The sequence below is a fragment of the Condylura cristata genome, unplaced genomic scaffold (assembly GCF_000260355.1).
Source record: "Condylura cristata isolate star-nosed mole 26May11 unplaced genomic scaffold, ConCri1.0 scaffold00040, whole genome shotgun sequence".
NCBI lineage: Eukaryota > Metazoa > Chordata > Mammalia > Eulipotyphla > Talpidae > Condylura > Condylura cristata.
In genome coordinates, this window is record NW_004567141.1 from 1,603,448 (window position 1) to 1,622,271 (window position 18,824).

Here is an 18,824-nt window from a genome sequence, read left to right on the forward strand (position 1 = left end):
GCGCCGCCGGGGGCCGGCAGTCGTGGGGGGATGAAGAACTGCGGGATGCGATCCGGGGTGAGGACGTTGGGGCAGGCGTGTGCCGGCGAATCCCAGGCACTGCGCTTAGTGAACAGGCCCGAAGGGGTCCACCGGGCCCCGAGATCCGGGGTCCCCACTCTGTAGCCAGCTTTCTCCAAGAGCCACATGCGATGGTGTAGGGATGATAAAAGCCCAAATTCCACAAGGCCGAGAAGTTCCAGATCCAGGGCCCTGGGTGGACGCGTGGGAGGGGCTGCGCTGCGGGTAAAAAATAAGAGGAAACAAGGTGGGTGCTGCTGCAAACCCATGTGGAGAGGGTGGGGGTGGGGGGCGCAGTGGCATCCTTCCCACCCAGGCCACCGGGAGGCCTGGCTTCTATTGCAGCAGGACAACTAGGGCCTTGGGGAGAATGGAGGGGGGGCGCCCAGGGCCAGACTTTTCCAGATAGAAGCCTCCAACACTTCAGCACGCAGACACCCTCCCCCCCTTTGTTCTAAAGAGGTCCACCCACCTCAACTAGTTAGAAAGCCTGAAGCCTAATGTACCAACGAAAATCCTAGGCTCCTACTAAGAAGACAGAGTAACATGCCCATCCATCAAACATCTGAAGTCACAAAATGGACCTCCTATCCCCTGCTCTTATGCAGCCCCTAATTCCCGTGGGCACTGAAGCCCTAAGAGGACTCACTCTCTTCTCTCCCTCATTTCCAGAGCTGAGCCTCTCCCCATACAACCCTAAGCTACCTGCCTGCCTGCCAGGGCTACCCTTTTACCCGGCCTGCTCTTCCCTGGGGGGGGTGGCGGCAAGCTCCTCCCGAAGGAGCCTTCCTTTGACCCTAGCTAACCCTAGCTAGCCACATCTGCCTGTCTAGCTCCTCCTTTGCCTCCCTGAGTCGCCCGGGGGCCAAAAAGTGACTGGGACTGTTACCCTGAGTGCACTCAGGGCGGGTCCTCCTAAAAGACACACCTCTCGGGGGCTCTGGATCCCCTCAACTGCCTTAAGCTCAGCGGGTCCTGCTCCGAGCCTCCCAGCCATGCCTCAGCCGCCACGGCATCCTGTGTCTGCAAGGCGGAGCCGCCCGGTCTGGCCACCCCTCCTACTCTGCACTCTTTTTCTTCCTAGGAAACAGGCCAGCACAAAGGCAGCTTTGATTCTTCACCACCTCCTGAGCTGGCTCTGGGAGGCTCCACTGCTTCACGGCCAGCCTTTACCTGGGCACTGCACCATGGATCCCTGGCCTGGGAGTCCCTACCCAGGGAAGGCACCATTGGGTGCTCAGACTGCCGGCCTCACCTGTGGGCCTCGGCTGGATTCTGGCCTCTGGCCTGGAGGTGCTCAGATTCCGGAGGGGAGCAGCTTCCTCTCCAGTATGCTCCCCCAGCCCAGTCCTTCTGGGAGGAGCTGGCAGGGGCCTGCTGCCTACGTCTTTGGACCTCTGTTCCTGGATAAACACAGCTCTGTCTCTGCAGCCATCAGCCTGGCCTCTTAATTCCTTCCTCCAGCGTGAGCCAGTTTTCTAGCAGCAAGCCAGCCTCCTCTGCTGGGCTGGGCTATGGGAAAGAGCCACTGGATCTGGGTTGTGCCCTCTGGCATGCAACTGAATGTTTCTGGGGTTCATCTTTTCCAGCTAGGCTCTCCAAAGTTGGCATGAGGGATAAATGAGATAACAGGTGGAATTTAAAATAATAAGATTTGATAAAGAGTAGAAAAGAGAGGATCCAAACACAGAGTTCAGGGCTTTCCAACATTCAGAGGCAAGAGGAGGTTGTGCCTGCTGTGTCAGGTGCAATGGTGAGGTCCAGTAGATGAGGGCTGAGAATTAACCACTGCACTTCAGAGTCTTTGGTGACTTTGATGAGATCAGGGTTGGAGGAGTGACAAGGACACTGGAATGGGATCAAGAAAGAATAGGAGGAGAAAGGGAGAGAGAACAAGCACCCGCAGCTCTCTTGAAGAGTTTGCTGAAGAAGAAGTGGGGTGGTGAGCAGAGGGGGAAGTGTAATCAAGAGAGAACTTATTTTAATGGTAGAAATACTGGCATGATTGTATGTTGATGGGAAAGACCCAGTAGAGAGGGAGGAATTGACAATATTCCTAAGCAAACAGGAAGATAGAGGTAGCAGGTGTAAGAAACAGATGTAAGGTTGCCCTTTGCTGGCTATGGGGCAGTTCACCCGGTGGGTGGAGGTAGCAGGTGTAGTGGGGGGGGGGGAGCTTGTTTTCTTAAGGCTTCTAATTTCCCAGTGAAACAGGAAGTAAGGTCATCAGTTGAGTGTGGTGATGGGGAGGAAATGGTGTAGGGTGGAAGGCACCAAGGAGACCATCTTCAGGCAAGTAGGAAAGTAAGAGTGGAGGCCAGCCGCAAGTCCCCTGGCTCCTGCCTAGAAAACTGCAGTACTTGACTTCCTAGGAGAGGAGGGACATCTGTCAAAGCCCTTGGCAGGGATGTGTTCCAGCAGCTGGTGACTTTTTTCCCTGACCAAGACCCCTGCCCACCCACCTGACCTTGCTGAGTGAAGGTGGGCATGTCTGGCCTGACTGTGGGGCCTTGCCTGAGAGCTGTGGATTTCCAGGCCATGCCTAGTTCTCTCAGAAACTGGCTCCAGCTGACAAGGGCCACGATGCAGTGAAACTTTTAGTATGGAAACTCAAGTGCAGGTTTTTTTTTTGTTTGTTTTTGTTTTTTGCTTTGATTGCGTAGGATGGAGGGAATATATTTCCCTTCTTCTCTTGGGATTGTTTCAATGAAGATTAAGTCTTTAAACCCTGAATAAAGGTTAATCCGGTGTTTGATATACAGAGATTTTGATTCTGGGCTCAGCAACACATCAAGGGCTGTGAGAGCACAAAAGGAGAAGGGCTTTGGGGGAGCGGGTCGGGGGCAGGCTGTCTGGCCCTGGCTTTAGTGTGTCTGTGCCTTTGGGAGGGCACCGGCCCAAGGCTCAAATCCACATTTTCTGATCATTTGCCCAGTCGTCAGCCTGACGGCTTAGGTGCAGACACTAAAGAAAGAATCGTCTGCTGTCTGCCGCGGCGAGATCCATGCACAGCTCCCTTACCTGCTCCCCGCCATGGAAGCTGATTTTCTCTGAGCCCTGGGTCCTGGCCCCGGATCCTGGAGCTGCATTCTTCACTTCCCAGGATAAGGGTTTGGAATAGACTACTTTCTTCTTCTGCTCAACCTTCTCTCAAGGTCAAGGACAGCGAGCTCTTCCCCAGACCCATTTCCTTTTCTTCTACAGCACAGAGCTATATCCTATTTTCCAGCCCACCTCCCTTGCTGTTTGGTGGGACCTTGTGACTGTGCACTGGCCAGTGGAAACATTGTGTTTGTTTCCACTGGCCCTGGCACAGACACCTCCCTTATGATTCTCTTTCCACTGGCTCCTGGGTGCCAATACCCTCGATGACTTTGAAAGTCCTATGTTGACCTTTGTCAATCAGATCCCCAAACAATGCCCACACACCAACAGCTGGATCCATGCAGTTAAGGACATTCTGTGTAAGGTGTGGGGTAAGCAGCAGAGATGTGGAGGCGCATCTACAGCAGTATTTGATTTTATGGCACCTAATAGTGAAATCCATGATGTGACCTTTGGAGAGTTCTTTCGGCGTCAGTTCCATGAGCCTTCACGGCTTCCTGAGCACCCTCTCCATCTGCTGGCCTCAGGGGGATTCTGTTTCTGTGGAAGCTGCTCAGTCTCCTCCCCCTCTCCTAGGCAACCTTCTCTTGGGGGCCTTTGCCTCAGCCAGGCCATGATCTACCTTTCCTCCTTAGATATGTGCACCAGGCCCTCCCTAGTGGTGCAAGGGGTTAAAGTGTCGCACTGCAAGCTGGCTGCAGCTGCTTCAGTGCCAGTTCCATCCCTGCCCCCGGAGGTGACCCACATGGCACATCAGACCTCTCCTGTCTCGCCAGCTGCTCCCCTCAGCAGTGTACTTTGTCCATCTGCCTGTTCTGCTCCCCACTCTGTCTCTGATGAATCCTCTCACAGCCCCTGCACCTCTGGCCTTAACTCAGTTCTGTATGCACAAATAAATCTTTTTTTTTTTTTTAAAGATTTATTTATTTTTGCATACAGAACTGGGGTACAGGCCAGAGGCTCAGGGGCAGCGAGAGGCTTCACCAGAGACAGAGAGGGGAACAGAACAGGCAGATCTACGAAGTACACTGCTGAGGGGAGCAGCGGGCGGGTCAGGAGAGGTCTGCCACTCCATGTGGTCACCTCCGGGGCAGGCGGGAATCGAACTCATGCGGAAGCAGCTTTAGATTCTCAGTGCTGTGCTTTAACCCGCTGCGCCACCAGGGAGGGCCCAAATAAATAAATCTTTAAAAAGAAAGAAAGAAAGAAAGAAAGAAACCTGCCCCTGTTTTTTAATTCCTTTACCACAGTTCTCACCTGCCACTGCCCAGGTCTGTACACCTTGCTCTCACACCTGGTGCCTGTCTTCCACCAGCAGCTGGGCCTTCAGTGTGGCTTGACCCACTTACAGTTAGGCCAAGTCAGGTTGTTTTCCTGCTTCCCACTTGGCTTATTCAAATCATCGCCCTTCCCTTCTTCCAGACCTCTGCCGCCTTATGGCCTTGCCTCTTATGTTACCTGGAAAGCTCAAGCCCTCTGGTGTGAATTCCCTCACCTCCCTGTTGTGCTCTGCAACCCCCACTCAATCCTCCCTCTTGGCCTCAGAGTCAGACCAGTGCAGTCCCAGTCCCAGTCTCTCCTCTCTGCTGTGCTCCTGACCGGTGTTGGAGGCCAGATAGCTGTTACAGGGTAGCCCAGGGTGGACTGGGCCGCCTGTCTGTGGGGCCTCACCCTTGCACTCACAACTCAGTTATACTGCAGGCACACACAAAAGAGTCAATAATGGGTTTATTTACAAAAGGGGAAAGGGATAGGAAACAACCCAGGGAAAGAGAGCGGGATACAAAGTAACTGGAATACCTTATGGTTATTCGTGGTCCGGAGAGCTGTTTCCCAGAGAGAGAGCGCGAGATGCAATCGCACCCTATTTATCCCCCCCAATGTCCCAGAAATCGCCCAACAGGGGTCTGCTATGGGTGCCCCAGCTTCAGTCTTGCTCGCCTCTTAGAGCCACCAGTCATCTTCCTAAAACCCAAAACTCGCCGTCACTCCCCAGCACAAGCCCCTTAAAGACTCCTTGTTACCTCCTCGTTGGAGCTCCAAGCAGGGCTGGGGAAGCCCTCCAGGGCTTGCACTGTCTGCTTCCCGTGTTCCCCAGCCCCTTAGCCCTCAAGACCATGCTGTGTTCCAAAGTCACTGCCTTTGCCCTTACTGTGCCTCTGCTCTTCCCACTCCCTCCCTTGGATCACCCTGCTTCCCTGCATGCAGCTCAACACCTTTTCACCACTGAGCTGCAGTCCAAGCCCAGCCTGCTCTAGTCTGTCCCAGACTAACAGGGCCCCTCCTCCTGTGTCTGCAGTGCTGGGGGCCAGGGAGCTGGCTGCCTCTGCCTCTGCCCAACAGTGTGCAACTTTCTTCTCTGTCACTTGTGCTTGATGCCTCACCTGCCTGGTAGCGGCAGGTGCTTCGTCATCTCTTTCTTTGTGCTGAACTTGAAGGGGGAGGGTGTGGGGGTTTGATTTCCAACTACAGACGGTCTTGGATGAGCACAGAGCTGTAAGACTTTATTGGCTCAAAATGCCCATCCCTTACCACCCATTTGTTGAGCAGCCCTCCCTGCGCTGTGCGGGTCCTGGCAGTCCGCTCGCCTGGGGCTACTCCTTTTCCAGCTGCATTTGAAGGAAAACACCTGTGCGAGAAGACCAGCCAAGTGGCAGGAGCTGGGCACCATGAACATTCCAGCCCAGGACCCAATGACTTGGATCCGCCTCCAACAGGGGGTTGAACAACACTCATGCAGAACAAGTCCCAGCTGGCTTCTCCCACCCTTCCTCTGCATTTACAGCAGCTCCTGATTCCACTGCAAAACAACTGGACCCTGGCTTGGGTCTGGGTCCTTAGCAATCTCCCTGCCTTCCGTTTGTCCCAGGGGTGGGTGGGGGCAGGAGAGGGCCCGGGGTTGAGGCTGAGGATCTCTTTACCTGAGCACTTGGCATAGACTGTCTGCTGGTCCCTGCTCTGGACGGTGCAGGACATGTAAATCTTTTGGTCCTCAATCTTTTCTATATCCACATTCAGCACAGCCAGAGAGTTCACAGGGATCAGGCTGGGAGAAGAGGTAGCTTTGCTTATCACTCACATGATAAAAGGCCTGCCTCCCTTTACCCCCAGTCCTTCCCTCCATCTATTCCTCCCACCCTGCCTCAAGGACTTAAGTGGCTCTGGCCTCAAATGCCCAGAGAGCAGATGCCTGCTTGGGAGCTGCTGGGGAAGGACAGTTATGCGCAACGCTCCCACAGCCCAGCTGTCAAGGCTGGTTGGGCGGCCCCTCCCACCATGTCCTTCCTGCCTGTGGCCTTACCCCGGGACCCCTCCAGGTAGGGGCCTGACTGTCCCCTCGGTGATGCAAAGGGCCAAGACTTCGGCCAAAGGGCCAAGGATCCATACTTACTTTTTGAACCTGATGTTGAGGCTTACTGTGAACAGCCCTTCTTCAGCCAGGTAGGCAGTTTTAGAAAATGTCTCGTCCATCAGGGCTGCTAGGGACCCTCCGTGGGCAAACCTGGGGGTGGGGAACAAGGTGAGGATGGGGCCTGTAGCAATGTGGCCTTTTCTCAGCACTGAGGTGAGGTCCCCCTCGCCCCAGCCCCCCATCCTGCCTCCACCTTCCTAGGACGCCTCTAAACACAGCTCTTCAGCCTCATTTCTTTTCTGCTAGAATCAACGAGAGAACATTTTTTTGATACGCTTAACTGCTGGCATCACCTACTCACCAGCAGTCCCACAATCTGGGAAGGGGCACGCCCATGGAGGACGGAAAAGGACCTGAACTTTTGGACTTAGTCTCAGAGGCCACCTGGGCCAGCTTCCACCCAAGTCCTGTGCCAAGCCCACACTTTCAAGATGTTCAAGGTGAAACACGACTTCTGACCTAAGCAAGTGTCAAACAAAGGGGACAGCGAACCACAAACTCTGCCAACGTTTGCCTTATTTCAAGTGTGCAACATTCTCTTTCTCACTGTCTGCAGCCTCCTTGGCAAAGCCACTGCATTGTTGGTTAAGTTGGGAAAATAGAAAGGCACTCTGTAGAAGGTTGATAACACCGGACATATTTGAGTTTCTGACTTCTAAAGCACGCCCCTGAACCTGTGGCCGGGGTACCTGTCCCGCTGTAGTGCCAGGGCCGCCACCCTCCTGCTTTGCACCACAGGCTTCCCCCTCCCTTGGTGGAAAGGGGGGGAGGGCATGGAACCACACCCACCTGCTTCCACTGCTTGCTCCACCACTCACTATGTGTTTGATCTTGACCAAGTTGGTAGACTGTTCTGAGCCCTGGTTTTTCCACTATAAGTTATGAGTAAAAGTAATTCCTATCTCATTAGATAAATGAGGTGGTATTTACAAAACTCCATGCAAGCTTCCAGTCACTTCCCTCCCCACACCTCTGAGCTGGTTAAGAGAGGGAGGGGAAACGGGTGGCATTAAATAAACCTAAACCTGCCCTTCCCTCTTGGTCCTCTTGGCCAAGGCAGAGGACCCACTGGCCAACTCTTGCAGGGGAGATCTTGTCCAGCAGCCTCCTTTTCTCACTGCCCTGGGGCTGGGGAGGTACCCACCTCTTCCCTCAACCCTCTCAACCCCCATGGCTTCCATATCAGATGGCCCGCCTCTGCCTCTCACTCCTGGGTAAAAGGTAGCCATAGTTCATCCCCTTGCCTTTTGGGATTCTCCTTCTCAGAAGGGAGGGGATTCATGGCCTGGGTAGGGCTCTGGTCTCTTCCCACTGTGCCTGCATACACTAGTGTGGAGTTTAGTGTCCCTGCAGAAGACGCTTTTGAGAGGGAAAAAGGAGACTGACTGAGGGCTGCAGTCTGGACCCACGGCCTACAGAGGCCCTGCTACAGAGAAACCACAAATGAGTTCCTCCCAGGCCTTGGGGCCCTAACATCACTCATGCAGTCCTTTCTCTCTCCCTTGCAGGAGCTCCTGCAGCCTTCAGCGACAGATTAAAACAGGAGCAGGGGTGGAGGGGAAGGCAGGTGGCCATGATTTGGTGGCTCAGTGTCCTGAGACAAGAGGCCTAGGCCAGGCTGACTTCCCTGTGGATGTATTTACATCCAGTGTGAGTTCCTTCCTGGGTCAGCTCCAAGTGTGGAGGCAGCAGAGTGCCGTGGCGAGAACAATGGACCCAAAGTCCGGCTCCTGGATTAGAGTCCTGGGTCTGAACTTCATTGCCTGTGCTGCCTCTGTGGGTGCGTGGGAAAGCAGGATTTCAGATAGTTGGTGCTAGATCACTGTATTGTGCATTATGACTCGTGAGCACATGCACAGAATCCCAAAATATCATCTCTCTCAGCACCTCTGGCTGGTAGACCTTTTTCTTCAGGTAAGGAGACTGAAGGCCAGAGGTTAAATTGCTTTCTCGGGTGCCAACGTCAAGAGCAGGCCTGGAAGCCTGACTCCCAATTCCAGATCTTGTCCTCCTCAAAGGGTAGCCTCTTAAGTCTCTGGCTACTGGAAAATTCCCAGAGCTCCATATGGGGACTCCCTTATCTGCACAATGGGGCTGGACCACATGATCCAGGATGTCCTTCCAGACCTAGCACTGTGAGTCTGAGGTCTAGGCCCAACTCCTAAGGAGAGGAAAGGGCACAGGGTGTGGGTTGTACCCAACCTACCTGCTGAGTCAAGCTTGGAACTAGCCCAGGACACTCCCCCCTCCCACCCTGTCCTGCCTGTGGCCTTACCCCGGGGGCCCCTCCAGGTAGGGGCCTGGCTGGAATAGACAGATAGACTTCTTCATGGATGGGTGGAAAAAGATGACATACTCGTAGCCTTGACCTTCCATCTGGATGCTCCTGGTGAAGATGCACGAGTCTTTGTAGTCTGAGGAGAGATGGGTAGTGTGGCAGCTGGAGAAGGGAAGAGGGAGGGCTGGGGTCTGATGCAGATGTGGAACCCCAGTGAGCACCCCGGCTTGAGCCCTGCCTCACCCAGAACCTGACTCCCAGGTTCTGTCCTCAGCGGCCATTCAATCGAAGAGCAGAGACCTAGCGGTCCTTAGGGACTCCTCAGGTCTGGAGGGAGAATACTGAGGAAGTTCCCTGACTGAGGGAGGGGGTTGAGTCAAGGCCAGGTCAAGGCTTGAACAGACCTTAAATGTTGACCATTCAAAATGACATGGTACTCAAATATAAATCAATCCAGAATTCAGGAAAGCCCTAAAGCTCTCCCAGAACAAGTACTTAATTTCTTCTAGGATGAAAAAAAATATTCTTCTAGAATGGATGCCAATTTCTTTACAAAAGTGATGTCAGTGCCCTTGCTTTGTACCAGAAACCCAGAGGTAGGCTGATCACTCCTCACTAGGCAAGAAAACCACATATAGGGATGAGACGAGAAAACATGGAAACACACACACACACACACAGAGGAGGGTGGGAACATGATCAGTTTGCTCTGGCGGGTGTCTCTGGAATGCTGCTCTGGGCCAGCAGAGCAGGAACAGTGTGCCGAGGCTTGCTTGGGCGAGGGGGTTTGATGGCCTTTATGGGGTGGGAGGAGGGCTTGGGAGAAAGCTTGACAATACAGTGAAACACCTGTGAGCCCTCAGGTTGGCGCAGAGCAAAGGCTGCTGCTAGGTGTGTTCTTTATAGGTGACAGGAGGGGAGTGGACAGGCCCTTCTCATCCACCCTGGGGCTACCACATGGGGCGGGGAGGGAGGGGGACAGTGAGAGCAGGAAGAACAAGAGATATGGATGGAGCTGGTGCTGTTTTTTCTTCCCAAGAGGCTTTGCAGGCAGGGAAAGGGGCTGACAGCCCACCAGGGGGCCTGTGTGTGCGCATGTCACCCATGGGCTCTCAGGCCAGGCCTTACCTGTTTTAACTGACAGCCCCCACGGCAGCTTGAGCCCCTGGATGTGGTCCCTATTGGACTTGAAGGAGGGCAGTTTGATCCAGCCGTCGGTCTTGGTTTTTTCCAGAAGCTCTTGGTACATGCTCAGCATGTCTGGACTCCAGCTGGCATTGGGAAGGGCATAATCCTTCAAATCTGTCTTCTCTGGGCAGAATCTTGAGATCTGGGTAGGAAAAATCAGGGAGACTAGACAGCTACCTGGGGTTGGGCCCCGGGGCCTCTAGCTAGTGTGTGCATGGGCTCTTGGCTTCTTCAATTCCTCCTGCCAGGGCCAGCTTGTGGGCCATCTTCCTTGCAGAGGGTTTGGGAAGAGAATGCTAAAGCTGATAATCACAGATGTACTGCTCCATGCTGGTGCGTTATAATTGTTCTCTTCTGGAACCTGGAAGCAGTATTTGGAGACTCAGGTCCCTACTGTATGGGGGGAAACTGAGGAAATATGGGTAATATTGACAGCATATGAGCATGGAAGCAGATGGTCAGACCAGAGTCCATTCTGAGATGTCATTTCCCTGAGTGTGACCACAGCTGGTGGGGACCATTGGGACCACAATTTACCCCAGGGGCTACTCTAGCTCTGGCCACACCATGCAGGCTGCTCCTGCCTCCTGGAAACAATTGTGGTGTCCACAAACCTGTGGAGCGAGGATGGGCTATGACAGTCTATGATGTTAACTGTTCATGTACCGGCCACAGCTATGAGCAATAAGCGAACCACCTAGACCACACGTGGGGCTGCCCTTCTGGGATACCCAACTCAGCTGCACCAGCCTGAGTCCCTGAGGAGGGACAGGATCCCATGGTGACCACACAGAAGTCAGACCAGGCAGAAACTTCCTGCTGTTTTAGTGCGAGATGTGAGCTGCTCTGTTTCCCAAGAGCAACTTCCCTTTGCCAAATGAAGTAGCTCCCCAACTTCCTGCTCCAGTCCAGCCTCTGAGAAGAGGAGATTTGGAGTGTCCCTAGGTCCCAGGTGCCCAGGAGGAGGGCTGCCCATTTGGCTGAGCCGGGAACTCACCCTATCATCTGAGGAGGATGCGAAGGCTGAGGCAGAGTCAAGTCTGGGTGGGATGCAGGGGGCTCTGAGAAGAGCTCTGTAGTGGCCAAGTCTTGCTGCCACCTGGAAGCCTCTCTTCATCATGGTGGCAGGGCTGGCAGGCTGCGGGTAACCTTTGGAGGAAGAGGCAAGGTAAAAGAGCTCTCCGGTAGATGCAGCCACCTCCTTTCTGCCACAGCTTTCCTTTAGAAGCAAGCTTCCATGGCAAGAGGATGATCAGGCGACTGGACTGGTTTGACACACACCCCTGATGCTGCGCTAGTCCTTTCTATACTGGTCCCAACCCCTCCCATTGTGTGGGCAGGGCAGGTGCTGCCTGGGCATGAATGCAGAACAGGACTAGCCTGGGTCAGAGGGAAAAAATGCACAAAGAAAGAGTATAGGGTACAGGGAACCTTGGAGATCTGCCCAGGAACTGCAGTGGGGGGAGAGAACATCCAGAAAATTCCCAAAAAGATAAGGGAGGTCTGTCCCTTGATGGCATGGTGTTGCAGCAAGAAAGTTCCCGAAGGCCCTGGAATGATTCCAGAAAACTAACTCTCACAGCCCTAAGCTACCCCTTCTCACATTCCAGGTAAGAGTCAGCACAGGAGGCCTCTCCCTGCTGGATGGATGGGGGGAGAAAGGAAGACAGGAGGACAGGAGGCAGGAGCAGCCTGGAAAGGGAGCTCTATGCTTTGAGAAGGGATGGGGCAGTGCAGGGAGGGAAGTGAATGGGAAGTTTGGGGAACTAGGGGTTGGGGCTTTTGTTACAAGCACGCCTGGAAAAGAGATGGCTTTGGGTGGGGAAGGAGAGGGAGTTTTCAGCAAATCCTGCAAGGTCGTAGATATTTTTGGTGGTGATATTTTTTTCTATTGAATTAAAACAGAGTTTTATACTGAAAGGCCTATTTATTTTCTTTTTATTAAAAAAAGATTTATTTATTTATGCTTATAGAACTGGGGTACAGGCCAGAGGTGTGGTGGGTGAAAGGATTCACCAGAGACAGAGTGGGAGCAGAACAGGCAGATTGACAAAGTACACTGCTGAGGGGAGTGGTGGGCGGATCAGAAGAGGTCTGCCATGCCATGTGGGTCATCTCCCTGGCTGGGGATTGAACTCATGCTGCAGTGGCTTTGGGGAGTTGTATAATATGGTGCCCTTAACCTGTTGCGCCACCAGGGAGAGCCCGAAAGGCCTATTTGTTTTAAGGATTTATTTTATTTATTTATGCATAGAAAACTGGGGTACAGGCCAGGTTGGGGTGAGAGGATTCACCAGAGACAGAGTGGGGAGCAGAACAGGCAGATCTACTGAAATACACCGCAGAGGGAAGAAGTGGGGGAGACAGGAGAGGTCTGCCAAGCCATGTGGATTGAACTCAAGTTAATGTGGCCTGTGATAGCTTCATAGTGCTGAGACTTTAACCCCTATGCAACCAGGGGGGCCCAAAAGTCCTAATTTTTAAATTCACTAGGAAAAAGCATGTTTTGAAGGTCAGAACCAAACAAAGGTGGGATGATGATAATATTCTGGCTGGTTCTGAAAGGTCAAACTGATTTAATATGGAAATTTAAAGGTTTTGTTTCACCTCTACACTTGGATGGCCCAGGAAAGTGCAATATATGTATTTCCCTTACCTTTTGTGAAGATTTGAATGAAAGCTGGACTGGGCGAACCAATTTTTTTGATTCAGGTTGTAGGACTGAATCAAAATGTTTGATAGACTTGCCAACATATAAAAGCAGAGAGTTGCCTACAAAGCAGAAGTTCCCAGATAGGTGGGAAGAGCTGATAATGTGGCATCTTCACCCCTGGGGCAGTGCCCTGGGTGCTCTGGCTTGCAACCCTGGTGCCAGGCATTCCCTCATATCCTCTGCTAGCTCCTAGGCATACTCCTGGATTTGAAAGATGATAGTCAAGGAGAAAGCTGGGGAGAAAAAAAAAGAATCTTAGGAAAGGTAAGCGGGTTAAAGGAGAATCATATGGAAAGGGTGTAGGGAAGGGTGTGTGAGCATGGGGGGAGGGGGGAGGAGTCTGTGGGGTGGGGGTGTGAGGTAGACTTGGAGGCTCCTGAAGGCTGGAGCTAATCCCAGCAAGCTTGCCCCAGGAGGCGGCAAGGGCTGTCCTCCCAGAAAGTCAGTAGCTTAAACTGGGAAAAGAATTTCTCAGTTCATTTTCTGAGAGCCACGTGGGAGTGTTTCCCACCCTTCCCACCCTTGCGGTGACCTGGAGAGGGTGCACCTCCATGGACGTGCATTTCTTGCTGCCTGGTGAGGGGGCTGCACCCTTGTGAAACAGAAACAACGCCTGTGGGTCTTAAGCCCCTGCTTGTGGGAACAGAGTTCCTAAATCCCTGAAAGTTCCTGGGTTCCAGGTGTGTCTCGTTCTAATGAGCCAACACTGGGCGGCTCCCGGATGGGGGCTGGCACCGGGAAGACCAAGCCATGATTAGACCCCAGAAATTGCCAGTCTCACCTCCCATCTTCAGAAAGGGGAGAGGGGCTGGAGCTTGAGTCACGGATAGGTCATGCCACGTGGTGAAGTCTCCCTAAAAATCCCCAGAGCACCAGATTTGGAGCCCTTTCAGGTTGCCACACCACAGGTGGGCGTTTGGGTCCCTCCCAGACCTCACCCAGCATATCCCTCCATCTGCTGTAGCTCTGCTTGGTTACAATATCCACCCATCATGCATCCTTGAGTAAACATGTGTCCTTGAGTTCTGTGAGCTGCTCTCTCAAAGAATCAGATCCCAGAAGCTGTCAGGACATCTGGCTTGTGCCAGGTTGAGCCCGAGTGTGGGGAGTGAGAATAAAGGAGAAACCTGGCATTTTCTTGTAGATACCCTTCCACTCTGGTTCTGTAACATTTGGTTAAGTCAGCTATCAAATATTTATACATTATGATAATGTGAATTTTGCTCTCTGCCTTACCAAGAGAACATAGTTTGTTCTCTTGGGCAAATTCAATTTTTCTTACACTGATGATTTTCAAGGTCCAGCAGGGCCTTGGTGTCCAGGGGCCCACAAGGGAAACACGAGCTGACCAGGGCTGAGAGGGTCAACCTTCATCTCACAGAGGGCAGGGAAGAGAGTCCAGGAGAGAAAGGGAAAGGAGCAAAGACCTGGTGCGGTCTGTGACATTCAAGAGCAAATGGGATAGACAGATAGGAGCAGGGACATGACAGATCCCAGGTAAGGAGAGAGAAAGCTGCCTGGGGAACAGCTGCGGTGAGGGTGAGGGCACTGTGTGGTCCTGAATTCCATGACTGGAGGAGATTGGAGGAGCCTGTGTAAGGCCATCTAGGAAGAGGAAAATGATGGCGTGGAGAAAGCCTTTCTCCTCTTCTGCCGCCTTTCCCCACCCTTCCACACCTCCTGTGGACTTTCTCTGTCCCATTGAAGTCTCCCTAGATGTGGGCTGGGAAGGCAGCTCCCCAGAAGGCAAAGTACTGGGCTAACACCTCCTTGGGCTTTTGTTTAGACATGAGCTTTGGACCAATCCTTCTTCTGTAAGAACTCAGCTCAGACAAGAAAGCTTCTCCTCTGAGGAAGCAACGAGAAAACAAAGGGAGCTCATTGCAGGCTCAGCATAATCCACAACTCGGGCTGGACTCTGATTGAGCTTGCTGCCTGCCTACTTCATTTCCAGTTTGGGACCCATGGGAGGATGCTGAGGTTGGGGACTTACTGCACTAAGATAGTCTCAGGGCAAGTTACAGGCAGGGACTTCGGAAGAGTTAAAGAGGCTTCTGAGGAAAGGACAGTATGTTCTAAGAGGTGCTGACCAAAACATACCCAGAGAGGAGGTCAGAGAGGCCAAGGGCACTAAACAAAGACAGTGACCTTGGACAGGGGAGGTTTGGTCAACTCTAAGATAAGAGCTGGGAAAATGGGCACATTTGCCCAGAGGAATGTGGCCACTAGGAGAAAGAGCCAATCACAGAGTGAGATAATGAGACTTTAGAACAGAGGAAAGAAAGGTTTAAATACCCCTAGACAGGGGCCCACACAGCTTTCCTGCCCCTCCCAAGTACAGCGTACCTGGGAGTCCTTACTTTCTTCCTTTAAATAAACTTTCCTTTCTTAAACAAAGTTTGCTTCTCTCTGCTTCCTTATCTAAAAGGTCTCTGAATTCCTTTTTATGGCTTCATGGGGCAAGAACCTAGGGTGGTTCAAGGGCTAAATTAGCAGTGTACCCGGCGTCAGCGGGACCTGTTCACAGAGGTGCGTCCTGGGCTGTACCTGACAGAGGCACCAGGAGAAACAGCCGTTGTGTGCTGGTAAATGATGGACAGCAGCTCTCAGGGGAGGGGAGGGAAGGGGGCTCTAATTGAGAGTATTTGCCAGTTTCTTTTTTAAAGATTTATTTATTTATGCACACAGAACTGGGGTACAGACCAGAAGTGCAGAGGTGGTGAGAGGATTCACCAGAAACAGAGTGGGAAGCAGAGTAGGCACATCAACAAAGTACACTCCTGAGGGGAGCAGCGGGCAAGACAGGAAAAGTCTGCTGTGCCATGTGGGTCACCTCTGGGGCCAGGAGAAATATCGCACTGAAGCAGCTGCGGTTAGCTTGCAGTGTGGCGTCCCAACCCGTTGTGCCCTGTATTTGCCAGTTTCTGTGATGTAAATATCACTAAGGCAGCTGATTGCAGCTACCACTATGAGGTCTCTGATCCTGCACTGAGTTGGGGGAGATGGGTGTTTGGGACTCTGGTAAGCTGGCGGAAGCAGGCTCCTACACAACACACTAGTAATTTCTTTGGCGTGGAGAGAAGCAACGTGGGTAACCAAGGCCTTTGGAGATTCAGCCAGAGGTCAGCTCTTGGTCACAGGCCCTTTTTCCTTTTTGCTGCCTCCTGAGTCTAAACGCATGCCCACTTCTCTGTCATTTAAAGTCCAGTCGCCTACAAGCCTGACTGTATAGCACTTTGCCTCTCCACTCTGCCTCCTCCCTTACTGCCTGCCAGGCAAGGACAGTTTTTACTTAACAGCATTTACTGCTAATCACCATTAGGAAACAGGAAAGTTACAACATTCTTAAAGCTCTTACAAAGTCCCCTTATCACAGTGGTCCTGGAAGCCCTCTCAGATCCTTCTAGACAGGTGGGAGCTTCCTGCTGTGATGGTGGGACACCCACTACCACTTTGGAGTGGTTCTATCCCGTGAGGGATGACCCCCACGTGGTCTTTCTGATGAGGCAGGAATGTCCCTGGTGGCCTCCTAGATGTCGTTGCTAGTTCATCCGCTGTGACATTGAAACAGTGCCCGTAGACAATGCCAAAGGGTGTACCATGTCTGTAGATTCTCACCGGTGCCCTCAATTGCAAGACACCACGACGGGTCAAGGTCCATCAAAAAGGGGGGCTGTTTAACCCTCTTGGGGAGGAAAGAGTTTCCCAGGCCACAAGTGCCCAGCCATCTCACCCCAATAGTGTCCAAACTAATCCTACTCATGCCAGATGGTGCTGTCCTGTCAGCAAGTGCCTGGAGCTGGTGGCATCTTGGCAAGCAGAGGGTCAAGATCCAACTCACGGTGGCAGCTGCAGGTGGTCACAGGTAGGGAGGTGACACCACAGCAGCCCACGTCGGCTGTCTGAGGCCCGGACTGGACAGACTGACACAGGGCTGCGGGGATGCTGAAACTGGTCAAGGACACGGTGCAAACAGTTTGTCAGTCACTCTCTGAGTTTTTCACTCACACGCATAACTGCAAGATTACTTAGGTTCAGACAACAACAACAATGGGATTTATTTAACAAATGAGGAACAAAGAGTTACTGAGGCCAAAACAGCTGTTTACCTCACTGGAAGCAGTGTCCAGTGCTTTTTAAGTCCTAAACACAAACACTCCAAAGATGGTGTCTTCCTGCCACTGCAAACCTGGAGCATGAGGTAGCCAGACTATAGGCCGGGTTCCAACTCACAAAGACAGCAGAAGACACCACAGGAGATGCTCCCCGAGCTGCTGAGATGCCCCAGCGCCGCTCCAGACAAGCTACACTCAAAACAGCAGCTGCAGTGGCTGAACAACGGGACAAACACCACACTCAGAGAGCTGCTCAGCTCTGGGTCTTCCCCTTCTATTCCAGGCTGTAAGAGCAGCAAAAAACCAAAACAGGTGCAATTGCAGGGCTACTTGCAAAGCCTCTGAACTTTTCCTCTGGGTTGACTGCTAGAGGCTTCCACCTTGAGAGGCCGGTAATCTGGAAGATTGGCAATGGCAATGTTGGAACCACTGACTCGAGTTGCTAAAGATCCAAAAATGTTGAATCCCCAACACCCTGCTTTTGTGTTGGGGACCAGCCCCGATTTCAGGTTGTACAGAGGCTGTCACAGGCAGAGTCTTAAGGTGGGAACGACGTCGGCGAGGCAATATTCTAAAAATTGGAGAGCGGGAGTGAGGAAGACACGGGAGTCGGAGTTGGGTGCAAATCTTCCTGCTCTGCCTTCAGCAGAGGTTTATTTTTATACATTAGAAGTAGTGGGATGATATCAGCACAGGAACTGGGCTGAGAGATTACAATCATCTTTTTTTCTAAGAACAGTTTGGAGTCATTTTGACCCTTGCTTGAGATTACAACATTCTAAAATCAATCAAGGTAAAAAACAGGTACATAAGTGCACAAAGTCTATGATTAATATTACTATAGTGGAGATCAACTAAGATAGAAGTCCCTTAAACCTTATCTATTACTTAATGGGTTTTTGTTTTTCTGCCTTAGTCATCCTGGGAGACAGAAAAGGAAATTCCTTGCTAATCAAATCTCTAAATAGGAGATTTGATAGGAATTTCTTTATCTAAAGACTACATAATAGAATCCTGAAAAACTAGCAAGAAGACTTTTGTGGATTCCTTTAAGGTGTAGCAGGTAGAAAACTAGTTTAAAAACAGACAAGCTGGATGAATTTCCACATCTAACAGCCAAACAATAGGAAGTTTGAGTAATTCTTTAAAAAGCTGAATAGAAGGCTAGGTGAGATAATAGAATGATAAGATTTGGGTTATCCTCCATCTGGCAGTGAGAGAGACTTTGCAAAAACAGCACTTTTGCTTTTATCAGTCAGTAGTCAAGTCACTTGACTTCAGGGGAATTTTCTCACCCTGGTGCAGTGCTTGCTTGTCAAAGCAGGCAGGCCTTGTGTGGTTGAGGCAGTCTAATTGTAAGCTGAAAGTTGCTCAGAATATTTTGATATTACGGTTATACAAAAAAGGGAGGTCATAACATAAGTTAGCAGTGGAAAGTCTGATTTTTCAGAGCTTTTCCCGATCTACCCAGAATCTGTCAGACGATAGACGTTGCATAGCTTGTGTTACTTTTGCAGTCCCTTATATTTTTTATCAGCATCTCTGCTACAAATGTGATACTTTGCTCTCATTTCCCTGGGGCTGTCTATCCTCTCCAGCACCCCCCTCCGGGAGGCACCACCTGTAAGTCTTTGGTTTCCACCACCAGTCGCCAGACTGCAATGGATTCATAGCACTTGGAGGCAGAGTCTCAGAACCAGAGGCTGTGGAGAGCTCTCAAAAGTGTCTGGTCTCTAGTGGATTTGAATAGAAAATCCAGATATAAACCCACAAGTTTATGGCCACCTAATTTTTGACAAAGGAGCAAAGAAGATACAATGGAACAAAGAAAATTTGTTCAGCAAATGGTGCTGGGAAAACTGGGAAGCTACATGCAAAAAAATGAAACTAGATCATTGCCTCACCCAGTCACAAAAATCAACTCGAAGTGGATTAAAGACCTAGACATAAGAA

At 51.7% G+C, this 18,824-nt stretch overlaps 1 protein-coding gene across 1 annotated transcript; it reads right to left on the reverse strand.

Moving 5' to 3' along the window:
- Positions 1 to 5,648: 5,648 nt before the first annotated feature.
- On the reverse strand, positions 5,649 to 11,212 carry THEM5 (thioesterase superfamily member 5). Its single transcript, XM_012733287.1, has 6 exons — positions 11,041 to 11,212; positions 9,984 to 10,185; positions 8,853 to 8,991; positions 6,557 to 6,667; positions 6,087 to 6,211; positions 5,649 to 5,794 (listed from the first exon to the last, which is right to left on the reverse strand). The coding sequence occupies exons 1-6, from the start codon at positions 11,161 to 11,163 to the stop codon at positions 5,760 to 5,762; spliced, it is 735 nt and encodes a 244-aa protein (XP_012588741.1). The 5' UTR covers positions 11,164 to 11,212; the 3' UTR covers positions 5,649 to 5,759.
- Between the last annotated feature and the right edge of the window lie 7,612 nt (positions 11,213 to 18,824).